The sequence below is a fragment of the Myotis myotis genome, unplaced genomic scaffold, assembly GCF_014108235.1.
Source record: "Myotis myotis isolate mMyoMyo1 unplaced genomic scaffold, mMyoMyo1.p scaffold_m19_p_8, whole genome shotgun sequence".
NCBI lineage: Eukaryota > Metazoa > Chordata > Mammalia > Chiroptera > Vespertilionidae > Myotis > Myotis myotis.
In genome coordinates, this window is record NW_023416390.1 from 40,792,863 (window position 1) to 40,804,434 (window position 11,572).

The window sequence follows — 11,572 nt, forward strand, 5'->3', positions numbered from 1 at the left end:
CTTGAGATATTGAAAAGCCTATCTTTGAGAATAGACTATATAAAATTATGGATTAAAATATCCTAGTAGTAGTTAACCATGCATAAATTTATTCTTACATAATTTATTTTCAGAACCACCTGGTCCACCAACCAATCTCAAAGTTGTTGATACAACCAAAAATTCCATAACTCTTGGATGGGGAAAACCAGTGTATGATGGTGGTGCACCAATAATTGGCTATGTTGTGGAAATGAGACCAAAGAAAGAAGATGCATCACCCGATGAAGGATGGAAAAGGTGCAATGCTGCAGCTCAACTTATTCGCATGGAATTCACTGCTACCAGTTTAGACGAAAACCAGGAATATGAGTTCAGGGTGTGTGCCCAAAACCAGGTTGGCATTGGGCGCCCTGCAGAACTAAAGGATGCCATTAAACCTAAAGAAATCTTAGGTGAGGTCCTATATTTTCATTTCATTCATTCATCTTCACTTCTCACACCATTTCCCCACATTCTGTGAATTTTGCTAATGGCTTTCATGTCATTTGCAGAATCTCCGGAGATTGATTTGGATGCCAGCATGAGGAAACTGGTCACAGTGAGAGCAGGATGCCCGATTCGCCTGTTTGCCATAGTGAGAGGGCGACCAGCCCCTAAAGTCACTTGGAGAAAAGTGGGTATTGATAACGTGGTCAGAAAAGGACAAGTTGATCTTGTCGATACGATGGCCTTCCTTGTCATCCCCAATTCTACTCGTGATGACTCAGGAAAATATTCCTTGACAGTTGTGAACTCAGCAGGAGAAAAGGCCGTGTTCGTGAACGTCAGAGTATTAGGTGGGTTACTAACAAGCTTCTTCCTCCTCTTCAAAAAGGCATCTGTCAGTGGAGAGGCTGGGGAGACGTGTATATGTGATGCTCTGGTTCTTTACAGATACTCCCGGACCTGTGTCTGATTTGAAAGTTTCGGACGTCACCAAAACATCATGTCACATTTCCTGGGCCCCTCCGGAGAATGATGGTGGGAGCCAGGTGACACATTATATTGTGGAGAAACGTGATGCAGAGAGAAAGACGTGGTCAACAGTTACCCCTGAAGTTAAGAAACTGAGCTTCCAAGTTACCAATCTTGTCCCTGGAAATGAATATTTCTTCAGAGTAACTGCTGTCAATGAGTATGGCCCCGGCGTTCCTACAGATGTCCCCAAACCAGTGCTTGCATCAGATCCCCTAAGTAAGCAATATCCTTTCTTCCTTTTTTTAACTCTAGTCCCCTACATTAGCAAGGTCAAGATACTGAAACATTTTTTTTTTATTGCTTAAAGTATTACAAAGGGTATTACATATGTGTCCTCTTTTTTTCCCCACCCTTGACAATCCCCTGGCCTCCCCTACCCCCCCCCCCAGTGTCTTATGTCCATTGGTTATGCTTAGATGCATGCATACAAGTCCTTCGGTTGATCTCTTACCCCCCTCCCTTCTGCCCCACATCCCTCCCCCGCCTTCCCACTGCAGTTTGACAATCTGTTTGAGGCAGCTCTGCCTCTGTAAGATACTGAAACATTTTGATCTACTACTGAAAGAGCATTAATTTGTAGAAACCCAAACAATACAAATAAATATCCAACTCACTCCTTAACTCATCTTGTACTATTTATTTTCAACATACCCAATAGTTTCCATGTACTTTGAAGCAAGTGTCATACTAAACACTTAAGTATATAAACAAATGGATTTGATTAGGTTACCTGGACAGCTTCTAAATCACGTTTTTCTTCTAGGTGAACCGGATCCACCAAGGAAACTGGAAGTTACTGAAATGACCAAGAACAGCGCTACGTTAGCTTGGTTACCTCCCCTGCGGGACGGAGGAGCTAAAATCGATGGCTATATCATAAGTTACAGAGAGGAAGAGCAGCCTGCAGATCGCTGGACAGAATACTCAGTGGTTAAAGATCTCAGCCTTGTCGTCACTGGCCTCAAGGAAGGAAAGAAGTACAAATTTAGAGTAGTGGCCAGAAATTCTGTTGGAGTCAGTTTGCCAAGAGAAGCAGAAGGCGTGTATGAAGCCAAAGAACAGCTGTGTAAGTAGTCATTGTCTCATCTTTATCCTGTGAGAAAATGTATTAGAATTTTCTTTTCACATGTAGACATCTTTCCCTGAGGAATATAGTTCCAGAAATACTTCACTAATAGTAGAAAACAGTGGTTTTGAAGCATTTGAGCCCATACACATTGTAAATAAACTATAACTCATGACACAGCACATATATATGTATGTATGTATGTATGTATGTATGTGTATATAGAACATGGTATACACACACACACATAAAAGAAGTTTCTGGAAGCAACACCTATCTTTCTTCTGTATGCTGGGCTCATATTTTCTATTCAATTCAATCTCATTCTTTTAAGAAAAATATTAGCTGTCATGCCAAATTTAATTGAACCCACTCATGAGTTGAAACCCACAATTTGAAACACACTAGTATAATTGTCCACCAGAGGAAACTAACCTCCCCACAAAATTAACATATTTTTATTTTCCTCTTAGTGCCACCAAAGATCCTTATGCCGGAGCAAATTACTATCAAAGCGGGGAAGAAACTTCGAATTGAGGCCCATGTGTATGGAAAGCCTCATCCAACCTGTAAATGGAAAAAAGGAGACGATGATGTCGTCACATCCAGCCACCTGGTTGTGCATAAAACAGAGACTTCTTCTATTCTGATCATAAAAGATGTTACTAGGAAAGACAGTGGTTATTATAGCCTCACTGCAGAGAACAGCTCTGGGACAGACACTCAGAAAATCAAAGTTATCGTCATGGGTAAGTTAAGTGTTAGCCAAACGGACGTCGAAGTATGAAGATCAAAAATATTTCTCCTATCAAATTCCTGTTCTTATGTTTCGTTCCTCTTGGTTCATGCAGATGCTCCTGGGCCCCCTCAGCCTCCATTTGACATTTCTGACATAGACGCCGATGCTTGCTCCCTGTCATGGCATATCCCGCTGGAGGATGGAGGCAGTAACATCACCAATTACATAGTGGAGAAGTGTGATGTCAGCCGAGGTGATTGGGTGACAGCGCTAGCTTCGGTGACAAAAACTTCCTGCAGAATTGGAAAACTGATCCCAGGACAGGAGTATGTCTTCCGTGTCCGTGCTGAAAATCGATTTGGCATTTCAGAGCCTCTCACATCTCCAAAGATGTTGGCTAAGTTCCCATTTGGTATGTTTCTTTCGGGAAGAAAAAAATTATGTCTTCTTTCTAGTCTGTTTCTTAAGGGAGAAACTGACATGTCCCTTGTTTTCATCTCCAGATGTTCCTAGTGAACCGAAGAATGCACGAGTCACGAAAGTCAACAAAGACTGCATATTTGTGGCCTGGGACAGGCCAGACAGTGATGGAGGGAGCCCCATCACTGGTTACCTGATTGAACGCAAAGAAAGAAACAGTTTGCTGTGGGTGAAAGCTAATGATACTCCTGTCCGGTCAACTGAATACCCCTGTGTTGGCCTTATAGAAGGTCTTGAGTATTCATTCAGAATCTATGCCCTGAACAAAGCTGGATCCAGCCCACCCAGCAAACCAACAGAATATGTGACTGCAAGAATGCCAGTTGGTGAGTTTTGGGGGTTTTTTCTAAGTATTACAGGAGCACATTTAAATCTTAGAATCTCTGAAGACTACTGTTTCCACTCAGGAATGTGTTCTGGGGGGTAATGTGAAATATGGAACTTTAAAACTTTTGCCATTAAGAAAAATGCTGAGAATACCTCTTTTGGCTTTAGATCCTCCAGGAAAGCCTGAAGTTATCGATGTTTCCAAGAGTACTGTATCCCTCATCTGGGCTCGTCCAAAACATGACGGAGGCAGCAAAATTATTGGCTATTTCGTAGAAGCTTGCAAACTTCCTGGTGATAAGTGGGTACGGTGCAATACTACACCACACCAGATTCCCCAGGAAGAGTACACAGCTACTGGCTTAGAAGAGAATGCTCAGTATCAATTCAGAGCAATCGCCAAGACAGCGGTAAACATCAGCCAGCCTTCTGAACCTTCTGACCCAGTGACCATCCTCGCAGAAAATGGTAAGATTCTGTTGAGTATCAGAGGCGAAGGAGGACAGAACTCATAATGTATATCTCTCCTAATAAAAAAGGAAATCTACATCTGTGGAGAAAAGAATAAAAATGATAGGTACTTTATATACAGACATGAAAATTATATTATGGAGAATCCTAATCACATATTAAACTTAAAAAAGCAGTTAAACTAAAGGACCATATCCTTTTAACCATACACTTTCACAGAAATATGACCCCCAAAAAATGATGATAGTGAAAATTTCAGGATGTTGGTATTGTAAGTGATCTTTATTTTTTTCTTTATATTGTCACATGATCGAATTTCTACTTTAAACCTGCATTTCTTTTGTAATGAATATGTTAATTCTAAAAACTCTGTCTTGAAAGACACAGAGTATATGAATTTCCCACTTTTATTAATGACATAGAGCTTTGCATGTATTAAATCATTTTCTTTTCTTTTTTTCCAGTTCCTCCCAGGATAGAACTGGGTGTGGCTATGAAATCTTTGCTTACTGTCAAAGCTGGAACTAATGTCTGCCTGGATGCTACTGTTTTTGGAAAACCAACACCAACAGTGTCTTGGAAGAAGGATGACACACTGCTAAAACCAGCAGAAGGCATCAAAATGGCCCAGAAGCGGAACCTGTGCACCTTGGAGCTGTTCAGCGTGAACCGGAAGGACTCAGGAGACTATACCATTACTGCCGAAAATCCAAGTGGTTCCAAATCAGCCACCATTAAGCTTAAAGTGTTAGGTAACTAAAGCGCTTAACTGGAATCTCATGTTTTATTTTGGCTAATGTGATGCAACAGAATTTACAAAATAATAATGAGGGAAGATGCATATCCTGATGTATATTTTGTTGTCATAGAATTATTCTCATCATGGAACAACAGCATTTTAGGGCTGAAAAGAGCATTCGAGATTACATATTTCAGTTACGTAATTTCCCATGTGAGGAAATTATGGTTTTGAAAAATTAAGTGACTTCCAAGGTCATATGGGAGGTTAGTGACAATGCAAAGACTGCAGCCAGGTTTCCAGACCACCATTCTACCCATTCCCCATTTCATGGGTGTTAGTGAAAGACTTCACTTTTCTCCCTTGTTCTTTCAGATAAACCAGGTCCTCCAGCATCTGTTAAAATCAATAAAATGTATTCAGACCGTGCAATGCTTTCTTGGGAACCCCCTCTTGAAGATGGAGGCTCAGAAATCACCAACTATATTGTTGACAAACGTGAAACAAGCAGACCCAACTGGGCCCAGGTCTCTGCGACTGTGCCCATCACCAGCTGCAGTGTGGAGAAACTGATAGAGGGCCACGAGTACCAGTTCCGAATTTGTGCCGAAAATAAATATGGAGTGGGCGATCCAATCTTAACTGAACCAGCAATTGCTAAAAACCCATATGGTAGGAACATTTTCCTGTGGCTTTTCATTTAACTTTTTAAGTATTACCTTTTAGAGGGGATATTAACTTTTCCATCACTCTCTGCAGACCCACCAGGACGCTGTGATCCTCCTGTCATTAGCAACATAACCAAAGATCACATGACTGTAAGCTGGAAACCACCAGCCGATGATGGCGGCTCATCCATCACCGGCTATTTGGTTGAAAAGCGAGAAACCCAGGCAGTTAATTGGACTAAGGTCAACAGGAAGCCTGTTATAGAAAGAACTATCAAAGCAACAGGTCTCCAAGAAGGCACCGAATACGAGTTTCGAGTTACAGCCATAAATAAGGCTGGCCCAGGCAAGCCCAGTGATGCATCCAAAGCTGTTTATGCTCGGGACCCTCTGTGTAAGTGTTCATGAAAAAGTCTTTTATCCCGTGTTGCAATCAACTTTAAACAACCAGGAGTGAGGTTTTAATGAAAAATTTTTATTATTATTATTTATCTTCAGATCCTCCTGGCCCACCAGCTTTTCCTAAAGTGTATGATACAACCCGTAGCTCTGTGAGTCTTTCTTGGGGCAAGCCAGCCTATGATGGTGGTAGCCCTATCATTGGTTACCTCGTTGAAGCAAAACGAGCAGACTCTGTTAACTGGGTGAGGTGCAATTTACCAGATAAGCTGCAGAAAACCCGCTTTGAGGTCACCGGCCTGATGGAAAACGTAGAGTATCAGTTCCGTGTGTACGCCGTTAATAAGGTTGGCTACAGTGACCCCAGTGATGTTCCAGACAACCACTGTCCAAAGGACATCCTAAGTAAGTACTACCAGGAAGAATACATCGAGCTTTCTCATCGGTCATATTGTAAGGGGGCAGGGGGCATGTGTAAACTCCCTTGGGTACATTTATTTGTTTATAGGCTTTGGAGTTGGTAATTCTAGGAATACATTTTTGGAGAGCTGGGTTGGTAATTTGTGGTATTGTATAACAGGCCAAATGGAATGCAAAGTGATTTGGGGTTTTGGAAAGCGTTTCATACTTACATGAGAATGACATGTCTTCAAAAGAGTGTGGAATATAGGAATTTTATTCTGAGCATAAGGAGATTTTTTTAACTAAGTAGTGAGCTATTATTCTTACAGTTTTTTACTTTCTCTTCTAACCTACCCTTTTCCATAAATATAGATTGGAAGGCTGTCTGTCTTAATTTTTCTATTCACTTCTGGCCCATAACCAATTCTTCCTTTATTTTGAATTACTTATATCTCATCCCCTATGTACTTTTATTCCTACAATGAAATAAAGAGAGTTAGAGTCTATAACAGAGTGCTTTCAGTGAATATAGATAAGAAAAGTAAAAGCAGATAAGAGCTGAAAACCAGCCATTTACTTTTAATATGCAGAGTGCGAGAGTATGGAGGTGTCTGAGAAGATCCTCCAGGGAAAACTTGGATTAGCCTATAGGATATTGGAAAATAGTAAGATCAACAATTGCTATAGAGTATTGAAACTGTTGACAAAAGTTTTGAGGATTAAATTAAGGATTTTTTTTTTAAGAGCAAGAAATCAGTTCTACAAAAGAAACGTATTTTAGGAGTGGTTAAGTCCAGTCTTTGTAAATATGTTTGACCCATTAAATTATTTAACTTTCTTCACTCCAAAATTAAACAGTTCCACCTGAGGGAGAACTGGATGCTGATTTGAGGAAGACAATTATATTACGTGCTGGCGTTACATTGAGACTATATGTACCAGTAAAAGGACGTCCGCCTCCAAAGATCACTTGGTCTAAACCGGATGCCAATCTAAGAGAAAGGATTGGACTGGACATAAAGTCAACTGACTTTGACACTTTCTTGCGCTGTGAAAATGTGAACAAATATGATGCAGGAAAATATATCTTGACTCTGGAGAACAGCTGTGGTAAAAAGGAATATACCATTGTGGTGAAAGTGCTGGGTAAGTTTGTTTGAAACAAGATCATACATGTTAAAAATGCAATTCTATACCTTTTTTACATATTTACTTCTTACTTACCATTTACCAGATACTCCCGGGCCACCTGTCAACGTGACTGTTAAGGAAATATCCAAAGATTCTGCTTATATTACTTGGGATCCTCCCATTATTGATGGTGGAAGCCCCATCATAAACTATGTGGTAGAAAAGCGTGACGCAGAGAGGAAGTCCTGGTCTACAGTGGCAACGGAGTGCCCCAAAACAAGCTTCAGGGTATCTAACTTGGAGGAGGGCAAGTCCTACTTCTTCAGGGTGTTTGCTGAAAATGAGTACGGCATTGGTGATCCCGGTGAAACACGCGATGCCGCCAAAGCTTCCGGTGAGCAGATGAGATGCTACCCTGTCATTTTGAGTGACATCTTACCTTGGTTATCCGGGGCTTAGGCTTACCGTTTCTCCTTCGCTTTAGAAACCCCGGGACCAGTTGTGGATCTGAAAGTGAGATCTGTAAATAAGTCATCTTGTACCATCGGCTGGAAGAAGCCTCGCAGCGATGGTGGAAGTAGGATTACCGGATATGTAGTCGATTTCCTAACTGACGAAAATAAGTGGCAACGAGTTATGCAAGCATTAAACTTACAGTACTTTGCAAAAGATTTGATTGAAGGGAAGGAATATACCTTCAGGGTGAGTGCTGAGAATGAAAATGGAGAAGGAACCCCGAGTGAAATCATTGTCGTGGCAAAGGATGATGTTGGTAAGCCTTTTGCCCTGCACCTTCATTTTCTCTTTATTGTCAGCAAGAATACACTCTTGAGCCTTACTCAACTGACTTCTATATAAGTTCTTTACAAACCATAGCAAGATAAAAAGGTAATTGCTGGTCTTAAAAAATAAAAATTTATCTCTGCTGTTTCCCAGTGGCTCCTGACCTTGACTTAAAGGATCTACCTGATTTGTGCTACTTGGCCAAAGAAAACAGCAACTTCCGTCTTAAGATCCCCATAAAAGGCAAGCCAACCCCATCGGTGTCCTGGAAGAAAGGGGAAGACCCTCTAGCAACTGACACAAGAGTCAGTGTGGAGTCATCTGCAGTTAACACCACCCTTGTCGTACGCGACTGCCAAAAATCTGATGCCGGAAAATACACGATCACACTTAAAAATGTCGCTGGCACGAAGGAAGGAACTCTCTCTATAAAAGTCGTTGGCAAACCTGGCATCCCCACTGGGCCAATCAAATTTGATGAGGTCACAGCAGAAGCCATAACCTTAAAGTGGGGTCCTCCCAAAGACGACGGAGGCTCTGAAATCACCAACTATATCCTGGAGAAGAGAGACTCTGTAAACAACAAGTGGGTGACCTGCGCCTCGGCTGTCCAGAAAACCACCTTCAGAGTCACCAGGCTTCATGAGGGTATGGAGTACACCTTCAGGGTCAGTGCCGAAAACAAATATGGCGTAGGAGAGGGCCTGAAGTCGGAGCCAATTGTCGCTAAACATCCTTTCGGTGAGTGTCTCAGTGTCAGGAAATATAAAGCAAAACGTGGTTTTGAGGAAGTTTCTTATTATAAATCTTCCATTGCCATATATTTTCCTAGATGTGCCCGATGCTCCCCCGCCTCCCAATATTGTGGATGTCAGACATGACTCGGTAGCTCTAACCTGGACGGACCCCAGGAAAACCGGTGGCTCTCCAATTACAGGTGTTTATTTTGCTCTTATCCTCCAGCTTTCACATTAATGTTTCCTCCAAACCTTCCTCCCTGGAAACAAGTTGAATGTGTTTACATAGCACTGTCTGCCTGTGTGCACTTTCCTTTCAGTACATCATCATTCAATACGTTAAGCATTAATTAAACGAATTCATTAAGCTAATGCTTAACTTCATTGGAACCCTCCTAATATAATAGTTTATAAAGAAAGGCTTTCTTAGTGATAATATCATTTTTTGTAAGTTAAAATTTTTCAACAAAAGGTACAATAAATAAATATGCATATTCCAAGAGAAAAAAAATGGCATTATGCCTACATAATAAAAGTGTATATGTTAGGAGACATATGTAATACTTTAAACCAGGGGTGGGCAAACTTTTTGACTCGAGAGCCACAATGGGTTCTTAAACTGGACCGGAGGGCCGGAACAAAAGCATGGATGGAGTGTTTGTGTGAACTAATATAAATTCAAAGTAAACATCATTACATAAAAGTGTGCGGTCTTTTTTTTTTTAGTTTTATTCATTTCAAACGGGCCGGATCCGGCCCGCGGGCCGTAGTTTGCCCACGGCTGCTTTAAACAATAAAGATTTTAAATTTAAAAAAATAGTAAAAAACAAAAGTATAGCTGTTAACAAGAATGATTATCTCACATATCCATATATAAGTTATTTGAGCAAAAACACATATAGTGTTTCAAAATCAGGCTACATTTGTAAGTTCTCTCTGAATTGACACAGCACTGGGTCTCTTGTAGGGTATCATATCGAGTTCAAGGAAAGAAACAGCCTTTTGTGGAAGAGAGCGAACAAGACTCCTATTAGGATGAAAGACTTCAGAGTGACAGGATTAACCGAAGGTCTGGAATATGAGTTCCGAGTGATGGCAATCAATTTAGCAGGAGTAGGCAAGCCAAGCCTGCCATCAGAGCCTGTCGTGGCACTTGATCCCATTGGTAAGTCATTATATGAAGGAAAACCCAGGTGCATTTTTTGCATGAAAAAAACCACATTGGTATTTAACTGTCCCCCCCCCCCCATGTTTTAGATCCTCCTGGCAAGCCTGAGGTTATCAGTGTAACAAGGAACTCAGTGACTCTCATTTGGACTGAGCCCAAATACGATGGTGGTCATAAGCTGACTGGATACATAGTGGAGAAGCGGGACCTACCTTCCAAATCTTGGATGAAAGCGAACCATGTTAATGTCCCCGATTGTGTCTTTACTGTAACTGACCTTGTGGAAGGTGGAAAATATGAATTCAGAATTAGAGCAAAGAATACAGCAGGTGCTATCAGTGCCCCATCAGAAAGTACAGGAACCATTATTTGCAAGGATGAATATGGTAGGTCTATTTTACTTTTTGTGCACATAAAAACACCAACTTACGCCTCCTTCCTTTTCTGATGAAAATGTAATTTTTTTTTTCCTTTGCAGAGGCACCAACCATTGTCCTTGATCCTACAATAAAAGATGGGCTAACAGTGAAAGCAGGAGAGACCATTGTTTTGAGCGCCATTAGCATTCTTGGCAAACCCCTTCCAAAGTCAAACTGGTCCAAGGCAGGAAAAGACATTAGACTATCAGATGTCGTTCAGATCACTTCCACCCCAACATCTTCCATGCTTGCTGTCAAGTATGCCACTAGAAAAGATGCGGGTGAATACACCATCACTGCTACCAATCCTTTTGGCACGAAGGAGGAACATGTGAAGGTAACAGTTCTCGATGTACCTGGTCCCCCAGGTCCCATTGAAATCAGTAATGTTTCTGCTGAAAAAGCAACACTTACATGGACACCTCCCTTGGAAGATGGCGGCTCACCAATTAAGTCCTATGTTCTTGAAAAGAGGGAAACCAGCCGACTCTTGTGGACAGTGGTTGCTGAAGATATTCAGTCTTGCAGGCATGTGGCCACCAAACTCATCCAAGGAAATGAGTACCTCTTCCGGGTCTCGGCTGTAAACCAGTATGGCAAAGGAGAACCGGTGGAGTCTGAACCTGTCAAAATGGTAGACAGATTTGGTAGGTACAGCATGTGAGGGAAGTGATCGGTAAATACTTACGGCAGAGTTTAGGAAACAGGATTTCTCATAAATTTGCTTCCTTTTCAGGTCCCCCTGGCCCTCCTGAAAAACCAGAGGTATCAAATGTCACTAAAAACACTGCCACTGTCGGTTGGAAAAGACCAGCTGATGATGGTGGTAGTGAGATCACAGGATATCATGTGGAAAGGCGAGAAAAGAAAAGCTTGCGATGGGTGAGAGCAACAAAGACACCAGTCTCCGACCTCAGATGCAAAGTCACAGGACTCCAGGAAGGAAACACCTACGAATTCCGCGTCAGTGCAGAAAACAGAGCAGGAATTGGTCCTCCTAGTGAGGCTTCAAATCTTGTTTTAATGAAAGATGCAGCATGTTAG

At 41.6% G+C, this 11,572-nt stretch overlaps 1 protein-coding gene across 1 annotated transcript in view; it reads left to right on the forward strand.

Moving 5' to 3' along the window:
• Positions 1-11,572, forward strand: part of TTN (titin) — a 278,629-nt gene that overhangs the window by 215,915 nt on the left and 51,142 nt on the right. Inside the window, exons 269-289 of the mRNA XM_036318697.1 lie at positions 114-434; positions 534-818; positions 916-1,215; positions 1,763-2,065; positions 2,539-2,814; positions 2,917-3,216; positions 3,308-3,610; positions 3,780-4,079; positions 4,547-4,834; positions 5,197-5,493; positions 5,581-5,883; positions 5,988-6,293; positions 7,149-7,436; positions 7,525-7,815; positions 7,906-8,193; positions 8,358-8,945; positions 9,037-9,141; positions 9,909-10,106; positions 10,199-10,495; positions 10,588-11,175; positions 11,265-11,567. Of these exons, the coding sequence (XP_036174590.1) occupies positions 114-434; positions 534-818; positions 916-1,215; positions 1,763-2,065; positions 2,539-2,814; positions 2,917-3,216; positions 3,308-3,610; positions 3,780-4,079; positions 4,547-4,834; positions 5,197-5,493; positions 5,581-5,883; positions 5,988-6,293; positions 7,149-7,436; positions 7,525-7,815; positions 7,906-8,193; positions 8,358-8,945; positions 9,037-9,141; positions 9,909-10,106; positions 10,199-10,495; positions 10,588-11,175; positions 11,265-11,567 (6,528 nt within the window). The remainder of the gene's footprint in view (positions 1-113; positions 435-533; positions 819-915; positions 1,216-1,762; positions 2,066-2,538; positions 2,815-2,916; positions 3,217-3,307; positions 3,611-3,779; positions 4,080-4,546; positions 4,835-5,196; positions 5,494-5,580; positions 5,884-5,987; positions 6,294-7,148; positions 7,437-7,524; positions 7,816-7,905; positions 8,194-8,357; positions 8,946-9,036; positions 9,142-9,908; positions 10,107-10,198; positions 10,496-10,587; positions 11,176-11,264; positions 11,568-11,572) is intronic.